Source organism: Xenopus laevis, chromosome 1S (assembly GCF_017654675.1).
Source record: "Xenopus laevis strain J_2021 chromosome 1S, Xenopus_laevis_v10.1, whole genome shotgun sequence".
Classification (NCBI taxonomy): Eukaryota; Metazoa; Chordata; class Amphibia; order Anura; family Pipidae; genus Xenopus; species Xenopus laevis.
The window spans coordinates 86,518,935-86,546,856 of record NC_054372.1 but is presented as its reverse complement, the minus strand read 5'-3'; the positions used below and the strand labels follow the sequence as shown (position 1 = coordinate 86,546,856).

Genomic DNA, 27,922 nt, shown 5'->3' with positions numbered 1-27,922 from the left:
CAAGTGCCAACTGGCAGGGAGAAGTTGTAGAAGTTTTGTGTCTCAGGCAGCACTGGTGCTAAATATAGCCCAGACTATCGCCATGTAACAATACAGTCCCAGAACAAGTGCTTTTATAAGGTTATTTCAAATACAAAAGCTTCAGTAAACTTGAGATGACAACCGACTGACATCACCTAGCATCAGCCTTGAGTTTTCTTCTTCTAATAATAATAAATAATATAAATACCAGTGGATTGCTATTCTCGAAATGTGATAATTTTTTTTTTTAAATAAATAGTGTTCCTTTGGTATGGCAACAAAAGAATATGTAATATGAGAATGCATAACTGGTTATTACTTTTACATAAAGGTGCCAGCTTTAGCCATGGCATCATACGTTTGTGTTACTGTTTGTTTCACAAACACAGCAGGCTTGTTGAAGCAAGCACTAATCACAACAGAATGAAGATTATTGTCTATGTATAGTTAGAGCTTTGGTGCCTAATTAAAATATTGAAATAAAATATTGATACTTTGATGCAATACTTGTGATATAACTAAATAAAAAGGTGCCATGTGTTTCCTGAAACATGTTTCCATAGAAAGGAGGAGTACAGGAAACGACAGCACTTACAAACAAAGTTACTAGTTCTAAGGTGATTCTGAGTAAAAACTATAAAATGTAAGGTCAGGAGATGAAGGGACACAAATGAATGAATTACTAGCAGGGGCATATGTGACTGTGGTACGGCGCTCAGCAGCACTACACTCTATACACAGCAGCACTACATTCTATACACAGCAGCACTACATTCTATACACAGCAGCACTACACTCTATACACAGCAGCACTACACTCTATACACAGCAGCACTACACTCTATACACAGCAGCACTACACTCTATACACAGCAGCACTACACTCTATACACAGCAGCACTACACTCTATACACAGCAGCACTACACTCTATACACAGCAGCACTACACTCTATACACAGCAGCACTACACTCTATACACAGCAGCACTACACTCTATACACAGCAGCACTACACTCTATACACAGCAGCACTACACTCTATACACAGCAGCACTACACTCTATACACAGCAGCACTACACTCTATACACAGCAGCACTACACTCTATACACAGCAGCACTACACTCTATACACAGCAGCACTACACTCTATACACAGCAGCACTACACTCTATACACAGCAGCACTACACTCTATACACAGCAGCACTACACTCTATACACAGCAGCACTACACTCTATACACAGCAGCACTACACTCTATACACAGCAGCACTACACTCTATACACAGCAGCACTACACTCTATACACAGCAGCACTACACTCTATACACAGCAGCACTACACTCTATACACAGCAGCACTACACTCTATACACAGCAGCACACCTACACACTCTATACACAGCAGCACTACACTCTATACACAGCAGCACTACACTCTATACACAGCAGCACTACACTCTATACACAGCAGCACTACACTCTATACACAGCAGCACTACACTCTATACACAGCAGCACTACACTCTATACACAGCAGCACTACACTCTATACACAGCAGCACTACACTCTATACACAGCAGAACTACACTCTATACACAGCAGCACTACACTCTATACACAGCAGCACTACACTCTATACACAGCAGCACTACACTCTATACACAGCAGCACTACACTCCCGTGATGACCCAGTGGCAGAACAGATGTCCCTGTTGTAAAGGAAGTGTCAGGAAAGAAAACTGAGCAGAGCTCCTGTCTCTCTTGCAAACACACCAAACACATTCGGCAGCCAGCTTCCATATGATACAATAACGAGCGGCCCTTAAGCAGAGAGCAGGAATATTTAGTTTTTCTTACCCCACCATCTCCTTCTTCCATTTTCCATAGCTGAAATGTCGCGGTAGCTGCTGCTGCACGGATAATGTATTGTGATTTCCTTTTGTGTCTTTCTCTTAATTTTACTCCACCTCCTCCAATCTGTTTGTCCCCTCCTTATGTAGGAATTGCCTTTATTCCCTGGTGCAGCACCTCAGTATCGTGACCCTTCTTTGTTGGAATCGCTGTGGGAACTCCTGCAGCCCCAGCTCTCCACCTCCTTCTGCCTTTGCCTGGAGATCCGGCTCTCACAGGCCGGTGTGTTTGCTGGAGCTCAGGCAGCGCAGCACCTCCTACAGTACTGTGATTGCACACAGGTCTCCAGGAACTGAATCGTACAGCCAAGGCCCTTGCCATTTGTTTGATTCTACCTAGGGCTGCCAAATACCACGTGTCTGGGAACATATACCAACTGTGCAACGATGTATTTGTACTTAGCTAAAAATAACAATGTACTCAGTTCCAACGCGGAAGTGAGAAACCACGTTAATATTATATAGACTTATACAATGGGAGCCTTCCCCCCATGTAAAATGCAAATATCAGAAGTAATAATCATTTATTTACTTTATTAATGCAAAAGGCTACAAGATGAATTATCTTCTTTAACTCTGAGGTAACATTCTGAGCCAGGAGGAGTATGAATAAGCATACGTTTTAAGTGATGGGAGATTTCAAGCTCCTGGGAACTGAATTCAAGTATTCGATATTTTCTATCTTTTCCGTCGACGTCAACTGGTATCCCAGTCTTTTGCCAATCATCATCATCATTTCTTTATATAGCGCTGACAAGATACGCAGTGCTTTGCCTTAGTTATAACAAACAGGGAATAAATGGTGGATAACAAATAAGGGTTATATCAGTTGGTCATCTCCCACCGTGCATGCACCAAATAGTGTACGATATTATACGATCATATGATAATTTCTGTGTGTATATGGCCACCTTAAGCCAGGTGTCCATAATTTTTTTTACCCATGATCCACATTCAAATATAAACAGATTTGGGGAGCAACACAAGCATGAAAACTTTCCTGTGGGTGCCATATAAGTGCTGTGATTGGCTATTTGTAGCCCCTATATGCATCAGTAGCCTACAGGAGGCTCAGTTTGGCAGTACACCTGATTTTTATGCAACCAAACTTGCCTCTGAGCCAAGAATAAAAAATAAGCACCTGGTTTGTGGCCACCAGGAGCAACATTTTGCTCACAATCAGTGTCGGACACCAGGGGCCCACCCAAAAACAATAGACCAGGGGCCCACCAAAAAACCTTAGACCAGGGGCCCACTCTCAGTACTATTATTCTTCCTCTCCTTACTTAATCTCTATTCTCTTTTCTTTACACCCTATAATCTATTATTCCATCAATTTAGCCTCTTTGTTCTCATAGAAATAAGGAATGACCATGAAATAGGCAAAATGTTTAGCAGTATGAGGGCCCACTGACACCTGGGCCCACCCAGAGTTTTCCTGGTATCCCAGTGGGCCAGTCCGACACTGCTCACAATCAATGTTAACTCTAATTCCTTCTCTGCTATGTGTGCAAAAAAATTATTTTGTGTGCACATTTTATATTTATAAACACAGTTTTTAAAAACTGTATGCTCGGGTCAGAATACCAAATTCAGTCATTTCACAAAAAAAAAAAAAAACACATACGAGCACACACCTTAGAGGGAACATTGCCCATGATCTACTGGTTTGGGATCACATGGTGCATGTACACACAAATGTTGAGACCAGCATGCTCATACCTACAGTTATACTTATTCTAACCTGCACACATCATCCACACATCAATCCACAAGATTTCATTGTGCTTCCTACCTGGTGGCAGCTCCAAGGTCTGCCAAAGAAAGCTCCTTCCAAATGAATTTAAATAGGAAATGACTGCAGGTGGGGTGGCATGTTGACTGCCACAGTTCTAACAATACAACCTTGTAAACGAGCAACATGCAGCATCTCACCTGTGTTTGTAAGTTCACTGCAGTGCTGTGGGTACAGAGACCCTCTGTATGTGTTTCCAGATGGTGGAACACGTAAAAAAAGTTCATGAAATAAATGCCCTAAAATAAAGCCTAAGACAGGAAATCTTCTTGTAGATTTAATTTAATTTAATCATCAGGTCCACCAGTAAAATAAAGGCCATTTTAAGCACCACTAATGCCCAGATGTTGTCTTGTGTGCCCAGGGGCAGGAGAGCCCTCATACTGTTGCTTTAAAGAAAAAAAAAAGCTGTCTCTCTAAAAAGGTCACTGCACCCCCCTGATAATGGTCCTGTATACATACAGTGTTGATTCTGCTACTCTGTAGAAGCAACTAATCAGAATTTAGTTTTCACTTGTTTTACCTAACCAGAGGGGCTACTTGGACCTCTGTGTACTTAAAACACCAGGGCCAATTTTTAATCCCGGTATGGTCCTGCCAGCTAGGCAGGTCATCCAACAACAAGTTACCTGACTAGCTCAGTCTTGAGCTGTCTAGCTAAGGTAGACTTGCAAGCAAACCCCAGCCCACAGTTCCTGAAAAGGCAGAAAATACTTGTTCCAGTGCAAAAAAAAAAGCAAACCATATCATCCTGCAAGCAAGCTTATCATGCTGGAGACTGGACTGATTATCTGATATTTATCTATTCTGAATGAAAAGCTTTCAGTCAGTGTATACAGTATAACTGATTTATTTATGGAAAAGTTTGAAGTAGAACATAGAGCATTGTTTACTGCATAAAATGGTTCTCACTCAGTAAACTTACTGATATAGAAGAAAACCTTTGTCTCTCCCATTAGTAATCAACAAATACAATGCTGAGGGTACATAGTCTGTTTTAATTCCCCTTTAATGTATAATGAGCTAAAATAGACCTAAATCTCCATGTTTTGTATCTACAGTACTTTTTAATAGTGGGAGCACACCAATGCGCATCTTGATCCTGGTGGGAGCGACAAGATGAAGTACACTGGCGAGAAGTAAGAGAACTAAGTTCGGCGCATGTTTGGTAACTGTAATCTCGCGAGAGGTGAGATCAATGACTAGAATCTCGCGAGAGACGAGATCAGTGATGCGCATTGCGGAAGTCTATTTCTACAGTCACACCGGTGAGACTCTTCATTTTCGCCTTGACAAAGCTGTTTAGCGAAACGTACGTCGGCGTTCTCAGTAATCCTCTTTTGCTCAAATTGAATCTTTTTGTAAATTCGGTCTATAACTAATAGTCTGGTTTGGTTTTTTTTTTTCAACGGAAGTGGGGGCAAGAATTTTTGGGTCAAATCCTCTACTACTCCATACAACCTCTTATAATCTTCTTTCCATTCTAAGGGGCCGACAGTTTGTGGCTTTTTAGTGTTACTTAGCCTCTTTTAAACATCTAGGGCAAGTTAAATACCAAGGCCACAACCCCGGTTACCCTGTCATGCCTTATCTTTGTGGTGTCCCAGGCTCTAGAAAAAAATCAGGTAGCTAGTTTATGGGACAACTCCACCATCTATTTTTTCTAGTTTCTACTATCTAATTTTTTGGATTGTGACTACATTTTTTAACCCACTACCATGTTTGGTCATTTTTAACTACTATTTAATTCAACTAATTAATTTTTTGGGTCTAATACTCTAAATTATTGCACTGCACTTTACTTAAACAATGAATTTTTTTTCTATCTATGGATGAATTTAAGGAGTAATATTATCTCACAGATGAATTGAATTAGTTTGATTTTTCAATTTTTCAATCTCAAAGTATTCAGGAAAAGTTAATGTGGTTATAACGGCACTGGCACTTTAAAATCTTTTTTTTAGTATAATTTCTTATGAATTATTGTTGTTAAATAAGTAGGGTGCATCACCTATTAGAATTTTCCTGTCAACCTTAGAATCATAACTATTGGTGGGGTTTCTTTTTCCTTTTCTTGTAAAGAAAAAAAAACATTGCAGTCATGTTATTTTAGATTATTAGGGGGAATGTAGTAAAAGTTGCAAAGAGAAAAACTATTTCCATAAATAAGAATACAAATTCACATTTGACAATATAATATTCTTCCTTTGACTGTTGTTGCATTGCAAATTTTAATTGCGTATTGCAAATATTAAAAACTACTTGAAGGTGTCATAGGGGCAGATTTACTAAAAGACAAAGTGGCTGTCGCTCCTCAATCTTATGTCAGTGACATTATATCCTGTATGCCAAAAAAGTTATAAAATGATAAAAAAAAAATGCTCGCATTTTTTCATATTTTAAAGTGCGATTGTCTTTAAAAATTTTAAACTATTACAAATTTTTGTTTTAACCTTTTTTTACCATTTGAGGAGCATGTCACATTTATTTTAGGTTGGGCTAATGTCTAGGGCATTAGAGGATCCCTTTTGTCTTTATTTTGCTTCTTTGAACATTTTTAATAATAAGTGGCCACTTCAAGCATTTGCACCAACATCTCTAACAAAGATGTCTATACAACCTACAGTATATGTACCCACCCTATTCGAATTGACCTAAGTGAAATTGTACTAACAAAGTTTTAATAGGCAGAAACGAACGTTAGTGAAAGACTGTTATGAAATGCTTGTGCTGATGAATTAAAGCTAGCAAAGTGTCGCCAGAGTTCGGCTGCCAAGACGCAACTTCGCATTTTAGCAAATAGCTAAAATTGCTAAAATGCGAATTTGCGCCTGACAAAGTGGTGCAAAGTGTCGAAGCCTTTGCAGGCGAAAATTCGCCATAATCTTTTGGAGCAAACATAACTTTTTCATTAAGAAGTTTGTTTACATACATTTTATGGTTTGCACACTGGTGCAAATCATAAAATTTCTAATCTTTCTTCCACTGTCGGAAGTGGTCACTAAAAAGTTTCTGGGTTCGATAACATTATATTAAATTTACACAAATGAACATTCATTCTCTCAAAGGCATACATTTTCATATTACAAATAGTTTTTCCGTTACCAACTTTTATTACATTACTATGTTAGTCTTTCTTGCATTTAGAAAAAAAACAATATTAGAACTGTTTTCAATTCTGGCAAGTAAGGGTCCTAAGGCAACAATGTTGAGCGATCAGTTCACTAAACGACTTGTTTGAAATACATGTGATTGGTTTTTTTGTTTTGTATTTTTGCTGTTCCAACAACCTTTGGCTATCAAGGAATACTGAGAGTTATTACAAGAAAAAAACAGTGGAGCACTGCAAGATCATGTGTGACTTTTTGTGGGTAGGAACCAAACACAGAGCACCCTGTTTGATAATATCTAACTTGAAGATGCTGAGTACATGGAACTAGTCTTATGTTCTGTGGTGTATTACCTATAATGATAACTACTAGAAACTCATTAGTTAAAACATTTCTAAAGTATTTTGCTTTATGTAAGATTAGGAGCAATAGTGGTTAAGTAAAACCAAAATGCACATGTATATGCACTAGTATATGTGGTCACAAGCCAAATGTCAGTTTAGCAAAGTAACAATAGGCTAACTGTAGAATAGGGGAACACAGCATTACTTAGAGACACATTTATCAAGAGTCGAATTTTAAATTCATGCAAGTTTTTTAAAACTCCCATAAACTCAAAATTTGACCAATCAAAATTCATTAATAAAATCAATTTTTTTTCAGCTCAGACAAATTGAATTGACCCAAAAACTCGAATCGAATTTGATTTAAATTAAAATAAACTTGAATCAAATAAAAAAAACTCGATTCAAGTTCTTTTTCTCCAAAAAAAACCTCAAATGTCAGGAAGGCTGCAAACATCACCAAATTGATCCCTGGACTTTCCCATTGACTTATACAGTCATTCTGCAGGTTTAAGGTGGGGAATAGTCTAATTTGAGTTCTTAAATGGCCGAGTATTATAAATCTAGGAATTCGTATTAGAACTCGACTCGAGTATGGATAATTCACAATTAGAATGTGAGAGTTTTGACCAAAAAAATTCAAATTGGAATTTTCACTTTGTCCCTTAATAAATCTGCCCCTTATTATTAGCAAATAAATGCTTTTATTGCATTGCACACAACATGTTTCAGCCCTTGTTTTTCCTTTATCAGCTGGCAGAGCTTAAGAAGTAATTGCAAGGGCAAACAATGAGCAAGAAGTGTGTCAGAAAAAAAACCTTTTATTGTTATCTACTAATAATTATAAACAATATTGCACCTGGGCAAAAACCCGTGGCAACCAATCACATATTTGCTTTCAATATTCTTGCAATTGAGTTATTAAAGTATTATGTGTTACTGTGCAAATGTACCCATTGTTAGTAAATGTGTGCTACTGTGTGTTTTCTCTTTCAGTACACATAATGACACTCAAAGCATTCTTTATACACAAAGTAGAGATCATCCAATCAGAGTGGTGTCAATAGCACTTTACAGAGTGAGATGGATGATACAAGGATACTTGGCTGCATACAGTGTATATCAGGAATGAGATTTAATTTCTACATCTGCAAATATATCATCATAACATTAGGACTGAACCTCCTCCTCTTCCTTTACACATAAAAATCTTACCTAGTGCTAATACTTGTTCCCTCATATGCCCTTTTATTGCATAACCCCCTTTGTTTTTATGATGATGACTCTTTCGTCACCTCCCAGAGTTCCTAGCAGCGTCATAATGGAATTCTGAACAAAAACAGCAATGACACATTCTGCACTGCATATAATTCTCCTTTATTATCTTGGTTTGTGCGTTGTGATTCACTCCATTGAACCGATACAAACAACTTCCAAGGAGATCTGCAGGCAAGGAAGTGATTCCTTTCAGCAGATCAGCATGATTTAAATTATAGCTTAAGACGTGTTCACTTTAAGCACACTTTTCTTGAAATTATCATAAAGTGAAATAAAGAATAACTAAACATAAATGCCTTTTCTGACCACAAATACTTCCCTTCCTTCCAAAATTGTTTGGCAGAATATAACCCATCCCCGCCAAAATATTACTTTATTCTGATGTATTCTGTTTTTTCCTAGCATCTATATAACATTTATATAACAATGTACTGCCCAATTTTGTTACAAGGAAAAGATTTTTTTTTCCTTTATACTCTATTACTGTAAGTTATCTTCTCAATACTCATCAAAGAGCAAAGTAGGTCTGAGATGTAGGTTTGTGAGCCTACAGATGTTGGTGAACTACACCAAATAGGCAATTTCTATCACCCTATGTACAGCTTTAATTTTCACTTAAATTAAATACAGTAGACATGTTAAATATATGCTTACTTGTAAAGTATTGTATACAGGTCTTGGAGCCCCAATGTGCCTTATATGTTACAGTATATCCTTAGATATTACAGCAGATGTACATTAGCTTTTAAAAAACACAAGTAGTGTTACACAAGACTCGATTGTTACTAAGTACCTTAGATGATAAATTTGTGAAATTATATATTTTACAGTATGATCAAGGCCCTTGTGTATTATATCAATTATAACTATATTTTTATGAATGGAAAAATCAGCTGCATTCAAGCTGATAAAATAGATAAAATGTTTTGGTGCAAATTAACTTCTTGTACCGACACTTAATCTTCGCTTCAGTATAAGGAACTTGTACCGTAAAAATCGGAATAAGCTTCAAAAAGCTTTGATTTACACATTATCAACAATATTTAAATATATATGTATATTTTCATTATTTTACTAAATGGGTATGTTCACTCTCTTTTCCTGTTACATAAATTCACTGCATTATGTAGAAACAGCCTTTCATAATGAAAAATGATAGCACTGTGCTGTAGCACTGTCGATTTCTAATTAATTCTCATTTCTATTTCATTAGAAATCCTGCTTCATGTCACAGATGAAGACTTAATTTCAGTACAGAAACATTGTCCCAATTTCCATCTGGTAAATTTCTGAAAATAGCTAAAGTGAAATAGCTGCCTGTCAGGGAGCCGGGAGCCCCCTCTGGGGAGTAGTCCGGATCTAGGAGGAAGCCCCTCAGGAGGGATCAGGGTCGTGGTATCCAGGGGTTAGGCAAGAGAATAATCAAAGTCCAAGCACAGGTCAGAAGGCAGGCGGAATGCAAACAAAGTCCAGGGCAAGGCAGGGGATCAAAGGCAGGCAGAGTAACAGCGAAGTCCAGGTCCAGGCAAGGGGTCACTCCAAGGAATCAGGCAGAAATAGCAGGGAAAACAGCAAGGGAACCCAGGAATCACTTAGGGAACAGGATCCTATTTTCGGGCGCCATCTTGGCGCCTCAGGCGTCCTTTTATCTTAGAATTTGGCGCCCTTGCGCCAGCGTCAGCGCGCCTGCGACCATCGCGCCGTGCTGGCGTCACAACGCTGGCGTCGGAACCCACGTGGGTTGCCTGGGTGCCGCCATCTTGGATTCTTCGCCGGTGGTCTTGACAGTACCCCCCCCCTCACGGGGGGCCTCAGGACCACCGGGACTTGGTTTCTGGGGAAACTTGGAGTGGAAGTCTCTTACCAAACGAGGAGCATGTACATCACGGTGTCCCTCCCAAGAGCATTCTTCGGGGCCAAAGCCCTTCCAATGGATGAGGTATTGAAGGGACCCTCTGGAGATTCTGGAATCAAGGATTCTCTCCACCTCGAATTCTTGTTGACCCTCCACTGAGACGGCAGGAGGAGGAGATTGGACACCAGAGAAACGGTTGGAGACGGTGGGCTTCACCAGGGAGACGTGGAACACGTTGGGGATTCTCATCTCTGGTGGGAGTTGAAGTCTGATGGCTACAGGGTTAATTATCTCCAAGATGGGGAACGGACCCAGGAACTTCGGACCCAACTTGGGAGATGGCACCTTCAAGCGAATATTCCTGGAAGAGAGCCAGACACTATCACCCACCTTGTAGGGAGGAGAGGGCCTTCTACGGCGATCCGCGAAAGTCTTGTGGACTAGAGCACTCTTCTCCAGATTAGACTTGGTTGCAGCCCAAATAGCAAGCATATGGGCTGCCAGATCATCTGCAGCCGGGACGTCCGACAACACGAAGTCCTGAGGAAAGGCTTGAGGGTGCTGTCCATACACCACCATAAATGGAGACCTTCCTGTGGAGGAATGACATGCATTATTATGAGCAAACTCCGCCCACGGGAGGAGGTCAGACCAATCGTCCTGGCAAAGAGACATGTGGTTCCTCAGGAACTGTTCTAAGGCTTGGTTCACACGTTCAGCTGCCCCATTCGTCTGCGGGTGGTAGGCAGACGAAAATTGAAGTGCTATTCCCAAGTCTTTACATAGGGAACGCCAGAACTTGGCGGTAAACTGGGTGCCTCTGTCGGAGACGATCTCAACCGGGAAACCATGCAGGCGGAAGATGTACTTAATAAAGAGTTGGGATAATTCCACCGCAGAGGGTAACTTCTTCAAAGGGATGAAATGGGCCATTTTGCTGAAGCGGTCTATGACAACCCAGATCACAGTATTCCCACCGGAGGGAGGAAGTTCGACAATAAAGTCCATAGAGAGGTGCGTCCATGGACGAGAGGGAACCGGCAAAGGCTGTAACAACCCGCTGGGGCGGGAATGGCTAGGCTTAGAAGTGGCACAGACATTACAAGCAGCCACAAAGTCCTTTACATCCTTGCGGATATCAGGCCACCAGACTAGGCGCCTCAAGAGTTCAAGGGTCTTGGCCGGACCAGGATGTCCAGCTTGCCTGGAGCAGTGGGTTTGTTGCAGGATGGCCAGGCGAAGTTCTGGAGGGACGAAGGCCATGCCAATCGGAGTATCTTGAGGAGCCGAGGACTGCCCAGCCAGGATCTGGTCGGCAAATTGGGGATACAGAGAGGCAATGATCTTGACTGGTGGAATGATTGGTTCCTGCCTCTCAGGGTCACGGTCCACCGGAGTGAAGCTACGAGACAAGGCGTCGGCCTTCAGATTCTTGGAACCTGGGCGATAAGTCAAAACAAAGTTAAATCGAGAAAAGAAAAGGGCCCACCTGGCTTGTCTGGGATTTAGCCTCTTGAGGGACTGTATAAACTCCAGATTCTTGTGATCTGTGTAAATCTGGACAGGAATTTCAGAGCCCTCCAGGAGGTGACGCCATTCTTCAAGGGCAAGCTTGACTGCCAAGAGTTCTCGATTTCCGACATCATAGTTCTGCTCTGCGGATGAGAACTTCCTGGAGAAATACGCACAGGGTGCAATTTTCCATCAGTGGAGTGTCTCTGAGAAAGGATAGCTCCGGCTCCGACTTCTGAAGCATCAACCTCGATGCAGAAGGGCAGTGCAGGATTGGGATGTCGGAGAACAGGAGCGGACGTGAAGGCCTCTTTCAAGGACTGAAAGGCTTCTATGGCAGATGGAGGCCACAGGCTGGGTTTACCCCCTTTCCGGATGAGGGCCAGGATAGGTGCAATGCGGGAAGAGAACCCCCGGATGAACTGTCGATAATAATTAGCAAATCCGATAAATCTCTGGATTGCCTTGGTACTCAGTGGGAGAGGCCACTCCTGGATGGCCGACACTTTCACGGGGTCCATCTCAAATCCCTCTGGAGAGATAATGTACCCTAGGAAGGGGATCTTGGATACCTCGAAGACACACTTCTCCAACTTGGCGAAGAGAGAGTTCTTCCTCAGACGAGAGAGTACCTCCTTCACCTGGGAGCGATGACTTTCAAGGTCCTTGGAGAAGATCAGAATGTCGTCCAAGTATACGACTACGAACCTTCCTAGGAGATCTCGGAACACATCATTAACAAACTCCTGGAAGACGGCAGGAGCATTGCATAGGCCGAAGGGCATAACAAGATATTCATAGTGCCCATCCCGAGTGTTGAATGCCGTCTTCCATTCGTCACCCTCCCGGATGCGAATGAGGTTGTAGGCCCCCCGGAGATCCAACTTGGAGAAAATCTTTGCCCCTTTCAGCTGGTCAAAGAGCTCGGCAATCAGGGGCAGGGGGTACCTGTTTTTCACGGTGATCTTATTCAGGCCCCGATAGTCTATACAAGGCCGAAGGCCTCCGTCCTTCTTCTCCACGAAGAAGAACCCAGCCCCTGCAGGAGAGGTAGAAGGGCGGATAAACCCCCGCTGGAGATTTTCTTGGATGTACTCCTTCATAGCGGTAGTCTCTGCAGGAGAGAGAGGGTAAGTGCGCCCTCTGGGGGGCATGGCTCCTGGCAGGAGTTCAACCGGACAGTCATAGGAGCGATGTGGGGGAAGGAACTCTGCAGACTTTTTACAAAACACATCGGAAAATCCCTTGTAAGTGGAGGGCAAAGTCTTTAGTTCCGCAGTGGAGACATTCACCTTCTCGAGGGGTTGTGGCGGAAGGCAATGTTGCAGGCAAAATAAACTCCAACGAGAGATCTGCCCAGTGGACCAGTCTATGGTGGGGTTATGCAGACGTAACCATGGAAGACCCAATATTACTGGAGTAGAAGGACAGGGGATGATGAAGAATGAAAGTTTTTCTTGATGCAGCGCCCCAACTTGTACAGATAGTTCCGCCGTGAACATTGTGACGAATTCAAACTCCAGGGGTTTGTCATCTATGGCGGTAATTCGCAGGGGTGAAGACAATGGAAGCAGGGGAATCTTCATGCGTTCGGCAAAGAAGGCGTCCATGAAATTGCCATCCGCTCCGGAATCGAGGAAGGCCCTTTCGAAGATAGACTTACTTGCCAGGTGAATCTGCAAAGGAAGGAGAAGTCTGCGTGAATTTTCTTGATACTTCTCCTGAGGCCCTCGAGTGATGCCCCCTACATGAGAAACCTGAGACATACCTCGGGGTACAAAACTCTTGGCTTTGGCAGGACAGGCGTTGGCAAAATGGGAATGCCCACCACAGTACAAACAGAGCCCTGCCATACGTCTTCGGAGTCTTTCCTGCTCGGAGAGGCGAGCTTTTCCTACTTGCATAGGTTCCTCCAGGGGAGACGTGGACACATGAGTCACAGGGACAGCGGGTGCTTGCAGAATCGGCCTTTGAAAGCGAGGGGCCAACATGGGAGAAAATCGTCTGCTGCGCTCTCTCTCCACCTGGTGTTCTCTGAGGCGGGTGTCCACCTTAATAGATAGAGCGATCAGTCCTTCCAGGGTGTCAGGAGTCTCTCTGGAGACGAGATCATCTTTGATGCGGATGGATAGGCCTTGGTAGTATACGGCCTTGTGAGCGTCATCACACCAGGAAGTCTCCGCCATCAGTGTTCGGAAGTCTATAGCGTACTCATTGACACTGCGGCTTCCCTGCCGGAGCTGCAAGAGACGGGCAGGGGCGTTCGTGACCCGACCTGGAGCATCAAAGACTATGCGAAAAGCTTGGAGAAAGTCTTTAACATCATAAGTCACCGGGGAATTCTTCTCCCAAAGAGACGTTGCCCACTCCAGTGGCTTGCCTTCCAATGGAGACATCACATACCCCACCTTGGAACGCTCACTTGGAAACTGTGTGGGTTGGAACTCAAATTGAATTTGGCACTGTGTGGCAAATCCCCTGCAGGCTTGTGGATCCCCACTAAAGCGAAGGGGAGGTGGAATGCGAGGCTCACCTGTCGGGTAGCTTGCGTTCATAGAGGCTGCCGCCATGGGGGGATCTCCAGTAGGTGGAGCAGCGGAGGGCGCAGAAGGCACTCGAGCAAGCAGGACATCGAGTGCTTGCCCAATGCGAACCTGCTGGTTTTCGTAGTCCTCCATGCGGGATGCCAGTCCGTGGAGTGCTCGTCCGACATCAGGTGTGGCTTCCTCAGAAGGATCCATGGCCCGAAAATAATGTCAGGGAGCCGGGAGCCCCCTCTGGGGAGTAGTCCGGATCTAGGAGGAAGCCCCTCAGGAGGGATCAGGGTCGTGGTATCCAGGGGTTAGGCAAGAGAATAATCAAAGTCCAAGCACAGGTCAGAAGGCAGGCGGAATGCAAACAAAGTCCAGGGCAAGGCAGGGGATCAAAGGCAGGCAGAGTAACAGCGAAGTCCAGGTCCAGGCAAGGGGTCACTCCAAGGAATCAGGCAGAAATAGCAGGGAAAACAGCAAGGGAACCCAGGAATCACTTAGGGAACAGGATCCTATTTTCGGGCGCCATCTTGGCGCCTCAGGCGTCCTTTTATCTTAGAATTTGGCGCCCTTGCGCCAGCGTCAGCGCGCCTGCGACCGTCGCGCCGTGCTGGCGTCACAACGCCGGCGTCGGAACCCACGTGGGTTGCCTGGGCGCCGCCAACTTGGATTCTTCGCCGCCGGGAGCGGACGCGACTCCTCGCGCTCCCGGCGGTCTTGACACTGCCAAAGTAATGTAATAAAAATCTGATCTGCAATAGATTTAGAACTACATTGAGGCTGATATACTTTTGCCCCTATACAGACCACTGCCTTAAAATTAAAGTATCTATAAAATAGTAAGTGTGCAGGGGGAGGTTGTAAAACTTTGGTGCAAGCAGTTTTTTCTTCAGTCCAATCAGAACAGAATAATCATATGACTTTCTATTGCAGTGGGTTCCCTAATGTACTGTATGACCTCCAGTGATACTGTTCTTGCTACTTTATTTTTGGGACTACTCTTTCTGAATGGTTTCCCTGTGTAAGGTTGCAAGTGAAGCATGCATATCAATGTCTGTATATTGCATATTATTCTACCATTATTTTAAAACTGGTCAATGGAGGCATTGTTCCATTGGAGTTTATATTATTATATTACTCAGAATAACAGCTGTAATAGATCTAACACATGTTAATAGAAATAAATACATATATATTTGTTTAATGTGCAAAAAACCAAATGGTCTAACAAGCAATTTCATTTTATCCCTTCCTGATAACAGGGTGTACCTCTTTGTATGCTGGATGCTTTTGGTGTATTGTTGGGGTACCACAGCTAGCATTGCCATATTCTTTGTTAAAAATACTGTTTTTCCTATTGTTTTTAGCTTTTTTCTTTTCAGCGACAATTGTCTTTTCCACTTTTTGGGATGTGCCTATATACTAAAGAGCACAATGCTTTTTTTTTTAGAGTAAACTACATCACCTATTTACTAAAAGGTGAGTAAGACAATTAGTTAGTGAAAAAGCTCAGCATAAGAGAATGCCTTTTCACCAGGCGTATGATCGTTAATGCACAAATTTATTTAAATGAGAACTTTTCTATGCGTCACCCTTTTCGCCAAAGTCTATTTCACCAGTTTCTGGCTGGCGAATTGATAAGATGAAGCTACATCCTCAATATTATTATGTCAGTGGCATCATATCCTGTACTCCAAACTAAGATATACAGTAGTTGGATTTATTTAATGTTTAGATAATTTTCTAGTAGACTTAAGGTATGAAGATCCAAATTACTGAAAGATCTGTTATCCAGAAAGCCCAAGGTTCCAAACATTCTGGATAACAGGTCTCACACCTATATGTGAACATTAGAGCTGAACCATCCTAAAGGGTGCTAATGAAAGCCATACAAGTAAAGCAAGCAGCCAGAGAGAAGGTTATTTAAAGGCATTTGGACACTCAGAGGAGTTTACATATAGATTAGGCCCAGTTACACAATTTTTCCACTGGGCTAACAGAGTTTTTATTATACCATACAAGGAAAATGTACTTTATTTTTATTTTATGTTTTGAAAATGTGCACAGTTGCTATAGATGCACTAATGTTGCAATTATTTCAGCATGACGGAATCTGCATGTTTTGCTTATAAGACTTCTTTCAAGAAACAAGGGCAGTAACCGATAGAAATAAATCACATTGTTCTACCTTCAGCTGGTTATAAAAAGCTAATCACTGATTGGTTGCTATGGATTACTGCCCAGGTGGCAAAACTGTAACTACTGATAACTTTGAGAACATCACAGAGAATGATATTGATTGTGTATTATTATCTATCAATATATTTATAAAGTGCCAACATTTTCTGCAGCACTGCAGAAACAGAATGGTGTATACATAAAACATACAATTACATACAACTACTAATCAATACAGCAGGTAAGAAGGGCTTAGCTCAATAAAGCTTGCAATCTAAAAATAACATTATGTGATATACATGCAGGGGGACCTGTTTTGTATTGGGCCAAACTGTTTCCATTTATGTTTTAGGTACCTTTCCCAAACCACCCACATATACTGCTGTGATTTGTACCAGTTTCCAGCCTTCAAAACTGTCTTTGTAATTTCTTCATAATAATGTATTAATAGATGCTAGAAGTAAACACGTTGTATGCCCTTGCCATTTGTTTCATGGGATCAAGAGTTTTTTTATTTACTAAACCAAAGCTGAAAATGTACAGCTTTGAATTGCTGATTGAAACCAATTTTTTAAGATGAAAGCTGAGCATTTGTTGGAAAATGTGGCCTCTTTCCATTAACATGATTGCTTACAAACAGTAGCTTATCATTTGTTACAGCATGCTTAATCCTTTTTTTTCATAATTGGAATTATAAAGACAGCATTAATCAATTATTATGTGAAAAATCTAAAACATTTATATCATTTTCTCACTGTCAGTGGCCACAAATACTAGTGTATTCAGAACTGTAAATCATTACTGGCCTGGGTGCCCTTAAATAATATCAGAATATACAGTCCCTGAGGAAGGTCACTGTTGCTGACTGGAACACTTAGCTGATTTAAATTAAATATCCAAGGTTTTGAAGCCCTGTGAGTGAAGTACATTGTCCAGTATATATATTACAAAAAACTGTATCATAGAACAAGCTGTCTCTGAATCTAACAATAATATTAGCATGGAGTGCAACTGCAACAGGTCCATCTTCGTAAGGAACTTACTTGTTGAATAAGGGTCATCAATATTACTCTGCTTCAAAAACTACCATTATTCCCATGACTTATGAGAAAATCAGTAGAGGCTGGTATGGCTGTATCTTGCAAACTGCATGTACATGCTAGAGGGAAAAAGCTAGATTGACTAACATACAGTAAACTCCCATAGAAAGTACAAAAATGTTTTGAATGTAAGGGTATCTATAGCAGGGCATACTTCCTCATAAGTAAAATGTAAAACCACTATTTATTAAAACATCAAAAAACAGAAGTGGTAGCTGTGGAATGGATGCCTATTAGACGTTCATTTCACAGCAGCCACTTGTAGTTGGGGTGAGTCTGAATTGTTTTGTTGAGTTATTAAGGGTATCTATTACTAATTTGGTTTAAATAAATGGGTTTGCCAATTAAACTAGATCTTACATTTAACTAAAGGTTGCTGTCGTGAAACCTTTCATAATATAGATTGAGGCAGGGGCGTAACTACAGAGGAAGCAGACCCTGCGGCTGCAGGGGGGCCCAGGAGGCATTGGGGCCCCATGAGGCCCTAATTCATATACAGTTTCAATAAATATTGGTAAAACAGGTCAACTTCTAGACATTTTGGGGGCCTAAAAAATAATTTGCTGTGGGGCCCAGTAATATCTAGTTATGCCACTTGATTGAGGGGGTTAGTGCCTGGCCTCATTTGTGTATAGAATCATACAAATCTATACATACAAATTTGTTCAAGGAGTTGAGTTGAGTTGAGTTCGAGTTATGCTAAGCTCTGTTTCTAAAGTATGCAGGATGGATGAGTTGTATGTTGGACTTAAATCTAGTGGAACTTCTAATGTATTTGGATACAAGCCAGCCATGCATGTTAGATCTTATTTACTAGTCATCTTATATCCAAACGATGTTTGAGCTTAACTATTCTGGACTTTTGTGCAGTGTTGGGTGTTACAGTGTAATGACAAACTTTGCTACTTTGGGTACTTCAAGTGCCATGGTTTTAGTCTGTAAATATATTGCTAAATTACCAGGATCAGCCTCCGATAGGCTTGAATGTAAATTGCCTGAAGTGTTAATTTTGCTCTAACATTGTTTCCCAGCTCCCATTTGAGTGTTTTGAAGTATACAGAAGGACAAAGCTAGATGAAGAGACAGACACATAAATAGTAAAGTGAAGAAGTAGTAAAATGCTCAAACTAGAGCAGTACAAACAAAACCCTTATTGCTCCAAACTGCTGTGGGTCTTCACAGATCTGACTTCTTCCAATGTAACACTGACCAGTCCTGCATCTGATGTACAAGTGGGAGTTTGTTGCTTTTGGAATAGATCTGTTATTGTTTTGTTACCACAGAGGAATGTAGAACACTATAGTGTATCCATTCTATTCAGTAAGCACAAAAGTAAATGTACTTAAGAGAGAAAACATGACTTCATTATTATTTATGAAACAAAGATAGAATGCAGTTTAGCAGAGACAGAAAATAAATAAAGCTATGGCACTGCCCAAGCAAATTATGATACCCAAAGTAAATTATGTATGTATATACAGAGATAATGTACTGAAACAGTTGTCCTAGACAAATACTTTCAACTTTCCTCCAATCTGACTCCATTTAGGGGCATTTATGAAAGGTTTAGTTCACAGTTTGTGAAACAAGATATGTTTTGAGATTTAAAGGGATAGGTGCTTTGACTACATTTTGTATACAAGTGACTTATAGCTGATGATTAAAACGAAGAATGATGCTTTCTACAAGATTTGTTGAAACTTCAAATTACTTAAATACAAACACACACACATATATAGCCAATGTGACTATAAATAGCCTGTACTCGCAGAAGCAAAGAAGCTGTTTGATTAATTGTCCAACCATTAACCTCCATTGTAGGACATTTATCTCATGAAGTGTATTAGTGAGGTTCTGTATAAAAAGGCCAGCTGTAGTCTCTAGAATATTAATATTAATAAAATGTGAAGAGACTGATGTAAGCTTGTTTCATTATTTATGGTCTTGCCCAAAGATGTCTTTTTTGGAGAGAGGTCTCTCGCTATTTAAATACTAGTTTAAAAATAAATATAAAATTATTCCCTTGTTTAGATAGTAATACGATCTTTGAAGCCTGAACTAAAATCTTTCTCTCAAGAAATAATGATACATATTAACTTGATATTGGCTGCGTCTAAGAAAGCACTATTTAGCTATTGGCTAAATAAGGAATCTCCTTCAATAACAGATATCACTTCATACTTTTACCAACTCACTTGGCAAGAAGCTCTGAAAGTTAAATCAGAAGAAAACAGGTTCAGAGAGTCATTCAAGCTTACATGGTCTTTTTATTTTAAGAAACAGGAATCAAATATTTAAGTTTCTTCATGTAAAACATATGTCAGTCTGTGATTCCGATTTGTTTTAAAAAAAACAATGGTTTTTCTTTTTTTGTCATCCATTTGATTTTTGATATTGATAATTATTTATTTATATATTTTATTATTGGTTTCATTTGAATATTTTTCATTTCACGTTTTTTGATCTAGCACACTAATTTGTTACCTGTAACATGTTTCTGAAAACATGTTACAGGTAATTGTAGCATTGTAGAAGTCATGTTATTTTCTTTTTGCATTGTGAAAATCCAATAAATAATTTGAACATCAAGAAGTGGGAAAATGGATTTTAATACTGTATGGGTGTAACTGTAAAAGTCTCTGTATCCTAACTGAATTGGACACTCTAGCATATTGCTGCTGAATAAATCTGTTGCTAGTGTAAAGACCTGCCCTTTGCAGTGTGTACATTTTCTCACACCCTAATTATATACATACAGTATTTACTATGTTGTATTTCATGGGTGTGCCCTGAGTATGAGGTTCTGCAAATGTAATCCATGGCTTGTGTATAAAGCTTCCAAACTGTGTGTTTTCTTTCTCTACTGAGGACTAGACAAGAGCTGAGTGGCACAGGCTGAAGGCCTTTTACGGTTAGATTTTAGGAGCATACTTTTTTTCTCCCTTGGATTCTCATGGCGAACTAGAATGCCAGATAGGGTGACATCAACACACAGGCTGACCATATACACACAATAACTTTTTTTCATACGATAATCTGTATGCTCACACCGATGATGACTGAATGAATGATATCGGCCAGGAGTTGGGCAGGTTTCGATGGACCATGTCGGCAAGTGCATGATAAAGTTGTTGTACCATGTTAGCCAGTCACAGGGTTAAAAAATAACAACAAGTTGTATAAAGGTGATATATTTATTGGCTAACTATCTTAGGTGGCCAATAAAGGTATCACCTTTATACAATTTTTGTTATTTTTTTGCCAAGTGCATGGTGCACCAGCAGATGACAAGGTGAAAACTCAGATTGGAAAAATAGAATGAAGGTCATAAATTGATTTGGAAATGTTTTCATTCGCTCTGGATATAAATTAAAAATCTATCCTTTATTGATTTTACTAGTTACCCCTTTCTGATCGTTATCTGGTTACATTTTCTGTCTCACATTCTCCTAGCCCACATTTTCCTTCCCCCACTGTCCTGATTCAAAATACACGTGACATAGAACTCTCAGCATTAGTACACTCTTTCAGGTCCAGTCTCTTCTTCTTTAGAGAGATGTCTGCTACTGATAAAATGTTTAGTAAGTGTAATCACATTCTATCCTCCACCATTGGTTCATTTGCACCCTTACAGACTAATCATACTCTTGCTCAAAACTCACACCCCTGGCTGAATTCACAAATCAGATTCTTTCACTCCTGTACAAAATCTGCAGAATCTATGTGCCGGAAATCTCATAAATAAGCAGACTTTATTCATTATAAATTTTTACTGTCGTGCCTCAATTCTGTCTTGTCAAAGGCCAAGCAAGAGTACTACAGTACCCTTATAAACAATAACAAATCCAAACCACAACGCCTGCTGCATACATAATTAGCACTATATAAATAAAAAGGCCTAAAAGATAGCAGATATCCTTTAGCACAAGATGTGCTTGTTTGACACAAGCAGGTCTTTCCCTGATATGTCCATCCTGAAGTGAGCAATATAGTGCTCATCTGATTGGCAATTGGGCCAAATGATTGGATCACAACAATTGGGATACAGGCCCTCGGGAGGTGGGCAATATCATGCCATAGGACCAAACAATTGGATCACAATGATCTCGATAGAGGCCGTAGGTTAAACCTACCCGATTGATATCTGAAAATTAATTGAGTAGACCTATCGGAGTTCCTCATACATGAGCAGACAAGCTGCCAACTTTGTCTGGAGGGGTCAAAATGACAGCTAATATCTGCCCCTGTATGGCCACCTTTAGGGGCAAATTTACTAAGTGGCGAAAATTCGCCAGAGACGGCTTCGCAGGCATCACAACAATTCGCCAGGCGAAAATTTGCTCAGACAACTCTAATTAACATGCGAAGTTGCGTCAAGGGCGCGGAACACTGGCGAAGTTGCGCTAGCGTTAATTCAGCAAACAGAGCAAAGTTGCACTAGCGTTGGCTAATTTGCATACGGTGGGAAGTTAAAGTTGAATGGATGTATATGTTGCAGCAAATACATTACATTACACAAGCCCAGGGAAGCGTAATAAAAGAAAATAGAGTTGTTATAATGCCTTACACATGAGCCCAGTGCATAGTTTATGTGCCAGGAAATGTAGGGGGGAAGCCGGTTCCCCCAAAAAATTTGTACGCTCTTATGCAGCCTATGAAAAAAGGGAAAGACGCCAGCGTTTTTTGGGACTTAGAAAATGTTTCAACTAAAGTTTGAGGAAGTCCTATCTACTCTATTGCACTTCGCCTGGTCTGAGGTGACGAAGGCAAGTCTCTTTCGCTAGCCAAGTTATGCTTGCGCCCGTTCGTAAATCACGAAGTACCGAAATGACGTCACGCTGGCGAATTTTAGCTAGCGTTAGTCACTTCGCCCTTTAGTAAATTTGCCCCTTAGAGTGAAGTAAACAGTTCATGTCTGATGAAACACTGTTGATCCAGTTACCAGGTGATTCATCCAAGTATATAATTGTTAAAGTTAACTTTGCATTCTGTTCCCCTCTGTCCATTCTCTAGAACAGGGATCCCCAACCAGTAGTTTGTGAGCAACATGTTGCTCACCAACCCCTTGGATGTTGCTATCACTGGCCTCAAAGCTGGTGCTTATTTTTAGATTTCAGGCTTGGAAGAAAGTTTTAATTACATAATCACTAAGTTTACTGCCAAGTACAGCCTCCTGTAGGTTGCTCCCCAACTCTTTTTACATTTGAATGTGGCTCACTGGGTAAAAAAGGTTGGGGACCTCTGCTCTAGAGGATTGGTCACGAACGGCCTTTTCAAAATGTTACTACCATATGCATATATATTGTAGACCCAATCGCTGCTGGAGGGGGCTGGTGTGTATATGGGCTTAAGTAAGAGAATTAATATGTGTGTTAAATAAAAAAAAATATACCACTTTGGTTGAGGGGGTAGAAAAGATATTGTTACTCCCCCTTTAACCATAACCACTGAAAGTTACAGACATTTATTTATTTCTTCTTTACTGCCAGTGCTTGTTTTATGGTAATGATACACAAATATACTGTATAATATACTGTAGCTATTTGTGGCCCCTATATACAAACCCCATATACACCAGTATACATATAGTATAAGTTTTATGGTTAATGCTTACACGATAGCCAGAAATATAAATGAAATAACAGTTCAGTGTATACAGTGTATACAGAATACTCAGCATTATAAATGCAGTGCAAACTTATTGCTTAAAGCCAATCGAATATATTTTAAATGAATTGGAGTTGGTGTACTCGTGGGTGAGCAAGTGAGGGCATGGGTGAGGAGTGGAGGCTGGAGCAAGACATACTTGCCTTCAGTGGCAGTAATGCTTAGCCTGGCCTTTTTTTGTTTTTCCCATTTTTCTGTCTTTTGTTATGTACCCATTAATTTTCTCTTCTGGGTTCCCTCCCTGTGGTGCTGTCTTACTGATCTCTACTATCTCTCTTTTCAATAATTCTTTATAGTACATTTCCTCATTATTGTTTCTCCACTCTGCTTGATGTTTTTAACACCTATTCCTTCCTCTTTTCTTTTTCCCTCTTTCTTCTCTTTTCTTTATATCTGGTTAACATATAGGCTGGGCTCTGTGGCAGCACAGACATGCAAAGGACAAAGGTAGATCCCATCAACAGGGATAGCCATAAAAGGAAGGCCAGAACTTTTGTAGATTTCAGCAAACCCAACCTTTTGTGAGAATCAGCACAATCTGGAAAGTTCAGGATTGTGCAGACTAAAGACATGCAATAGTGACAAAGAACAGTAAATGCAACTTCTGGCTACCAACAGACCTGTGCCTTGGACAAACCTAGATATTGGGGCTGGGCAAATTTGCCCGTGATCAGTAACCCATGGTGACAAGTAAAAATGTTGCATTCATTGTTCTACCTGCAGCAGCTAGCTTAAAAAAAAACAATAACTGATTGGTTGCTATTGATAAATGAGCCCAAGTAGCTTTTCACAGCCACTGGGATATTGTGATGGAAGTGACAGCAGTTGGGGATGTTGCTAGGGACCACTTTTATCTAGGGTCCAGACCAGGAAATGTAAACATATGGTACCCTAGTTAAAAAGAGATATCAAATACAGTTTTTTATTTTTTTACTGCCAAGTATTAGGCAAGTTTTAGGCTTGCATGGGGAAACTTTTTTCTGATACTGCTATTTCCTTGCTTGCAAAATGCAGAAGCTCTAAATAAAAAACTGAATCAGAACCACTGTCACACAAAGAAAACTTTATCTAAACTAGAGTCCTGGTTGGGTCTGGTCAGTAGACCAACTTGAATCAACTGACCTGCACCCCCTTCAGCTGTTTCCAAAATTGACCTGCAAATAGTTTCCCCAGCAATTAACTCAATGCCTGCTACTATATGAAATCTAAAACTTTAATGCAAACAAATTAAACTTAACTTGTTAAAATGTGTGTTAAAAATGTAATGGTATTATATTAAAATTAGGTAAATAAGTGATAGTTGTATCCCTTTAAATCGTTGAGCTGAACCATTTGCATGTAATTTAAGAAAGTGTAAACATCAGTGTCAGCTCCAGAAGTGATGTCTTCCAGCTGATTCACCACATAGCACAAAGCGCTCTCCTGTGAATATGTGGCAAAATCTCAGACAGTTCTAGGGTTGGCATAGATTCCCGAGCACAGTGAAGGAATATTTAGTGCAGCAGCGGAATTTATTCTGTACATTCTTCCAGCGATGCAAACGAGTTAACGGAAAGGAAAACTTCTGTGAAAATTGTATATAATGATATACGCAATGTATACAACATTTAAAGGGGACAATCTCTGAGTCTTAGAGCTTTTATGTCTAGGAATAATATTATACTGTCTGTAACTGAACACATTGAATCATATTCACAGAAAATCTCTTCCCATAGCCTTACCTTTTCCAGTTTAACAGGACTAGCTGCAGTTACTTGCACAGTGTAGTTTGCTGTTAGAATCTCTTCCTTTGCTGGCTCAGTAAATCCTGCTAATTTGGGTGACTTCTCTGCCACAGCATCTTGAAAGCTTTTACATTCAGAAGTCCTCAAAATGCTTGGTGTGTTTATAAGGGTGGGTTTACATACCTCTGCCTTCCACCATACAATTTCTCCATTAATACTGTTCTGGTGATGATCCATCATATCCCATTTGGAAACATAACTGTGGCATGGAGAAGGGGAGGAATTTCTGTGCAAGGCAGAGTTACTCTGATTCGGGACGGAACTTGTGTCGTATGCTGTCAGTTCAATCATTTCATAACCAAAAGATGTGCCATGAGAAAGGAGGAAGTTATCCTTGGCATTAGTGAGTGGCACAGCATATGCCTTAGCTGTAACTGGGCTTCTCTCTGTGCCATTGTTCATTTCTTCACAGATGCTGACACATGATAGGCTTGTGTGAGGAGAGGAGTCCAGAGTACTCTGTTTCCCTTCTAAGTTACTGTAATAAGGATGTGTGTCTTTTCTCACAGGATGATCTGGCCTCGTTGTGTCACATGCTTCTCTGCTCACTGCTAGCAAGCTACACGCCTCTTGTGAACGCTCAGCAGATTTGCTTGGTGACTGCAGCTGGATAAAGAGGAAGGAGGTTTTCATCTTTTTCTGTTCTGCCATTTCCTCACCATGAACTTGACAAGAGATAGATGTCTATTCCACTATGGAAAAGTACTCAGTCTAGTCCAGAGTGACCCTGAAGTAGGCTTCACCTTTGGCACATCCTCAAACCTTAGACAAATGTAGAAATGTGTTACTTTAATTATAATCCTCCTAATTTATTTAAATATCTATACAATGATCTTTGTGAACCTAGATTTGCATGATACACTAAAAAAAACACTAAAGCTGGCCATAGACACAAAGAACCGATCGTACGATTGTGGATTCATACGATTGGACCGCGTGTGGAGAGTCCCGTCATTTTTCGTCTGGCGGAGATCAGTCGTTTGGTTGATCGGACAGGTTAAAAAATTTCTGTCGGCTGCCGATAATATCTCTGCATGTATTGCTGATCGTACGATTTTCAGTGGGAGACTGTCACTAGCTTTTGTCAGACATAAATTTCATACGATTGCTGTCAGGGGCAGAACATCAGCTGATCTGTTCTTTTCTACTTTATTTGATCTGAATGGTTAGTGGCAGGTCGGGAGATGGGGAAGTCCAATCGTTCGAATCCTTTATGCATCTATGGCCAGCTTTATACACAAAAGATCTTCTACAGCCTGCACTGCACCTACAAGATCTGTGGGACACCTCTTGCGCACCCTCTATTTAGAGGGATGCAAAATATCATAAATTAATTTATCTAATGCACTTGCTATTGAGCCCTCAATAACCCTTCTACTTTTCCAGTGGCATAAGTAGGAAAATATTGTGTTGCTAAAGACTTTAACCTTGAAAGTTGCACTCGTTATCTTAAGGTTCCCCACAAAACCACTTAGCCTGACAAATGAAACCCCTTCCTGTTGACTGTGTCAGTGCATGAATGGGCATTGTATTTCTTTGCATATCACTTATATGCCTTGCTAATTTGATTTAACCATTTAGATCAATGAGATGCAAATATGCTTTAAAAGGAGGGGGCATGCAAAGTAGAACTGGTGCCTGTACTTCCTACTATGACTGCAGTGATTAAAAACACATCACTAGCATTGGTAAGTTTTCATACAATTTTGTATAGAACTGAAAATATGCTGTCCACTGAAATTTCAGATGAACAATCATTAAATGAATTACATATATTACACAGGATTCTCTCTCCCAGGTGGGCCCTTGATGGTTGACTGCTTACTAGTAACCTGCTCTAAAGTTGATATGAATAAATGTAACATTACTTACTTCATGATGGTACAAAGTAATTTCACTTCATAGATTTATATATATTCTCTTCCCTAATATCATGGGCACAGGCAGGGAATAGGCAGCAGTAGTCAACAAAACAAAAAAGAATCCCATAGATTATATGCAGTTAGATAGGTGCTCAGGTGCTGAGCTCCAGAGTGCCAAGTTCCCACAGTGGTGTTCGTTTTTGATCTCTCTATCCCTATCTCCCTATCTCTATCCTTGATTAATTTCCATTGGTGCCTGACAATTAGGGTCTACTTTCCTTGCTTCTACACTGACTTCATTAGTCCTCACTTCGAGAGTGAACTATTACAGGAGCTAGCCCTTACCCTACCTAATCCTAGCTACATTTAGGTCTTTTTCCTCCTACTGAGGCCTCTAGCACCATCCATAATCTCCAGCAAGAGAAAAACCAAAATTGCTGACCCCTTCCAATCCTATCACTTTTATGGATTAGGGAAGCCAAGTGACACCTCAGGTTTATAGGAAACGAAAATCAGATTCCCCCAGGGCATGTCTAAACAATGTTGAACTTCTAACTATGATTATCTACAGACCCAGCCCATGGTTCCTTCCAGTAAGGATTAAATACCTGCTCCACTACATTTTGTTTTTTCCTTGGTAAAAATAAGTATTTAAGAAAGTATAAGACTTTCTAACTTTCTCCAGTATGAAATGAAATGAAAATTGAACGTACAACAAATGTAAGAAAAACATTTACTTTATTATGTTTTTATATTTTCCTAAACTTGCACTAACAAAATAGGTTCTGTATATACTATATAATATACCTTGCCTCTCTATGCAATTTTGTAAATTTTTACAAAGCAATACTATAGACACATTTTCTTCTATTGTATTCAGGTTGAACAAAGGTCTATACTGAATTTAGATATCAGTTGTTGTTGATCTCAAGTTTCCATAAATTATTGTTTTGAGAATTATTCATTATTG

The 27,922-nt window shown here is 40.5% G+C and overlaps 1 protein-coding gene across 2 annotated transcripts in view; it reads right to left on the bottom strand.

Moving 5' to 3' along the window:
- The window catches only part of LOC108706824 (PH and SEC7 domain-containing protein 3), a 238,960-nt gene extending 212,866 nt beyond the window's left edge, over window positions 1-26,094 (bottom strand). Inside the window, exon 1 of one of the 2 annotated variants that reach the window (XM_018243559.2) lies at window positions 25,028-26,094. In XM_018243559.2, coding sequence (XP_018099048.1) covers window positions 25,028-25,741 — 714 coding nt within the window. In that variant the 5' untranslated portion in view covers window positions 25,742-26,094. Of the gene's footprint in view, window positions 1-1,883; window positions 2,396-25,027 lie in introns of those variants that run through there. The other variant, XM_018243560.2, reaches the window with a different exon arrangement.
- Between the last annotated feature and the right edge of the window lie 1,828 nt (window positions 26,095-27,922).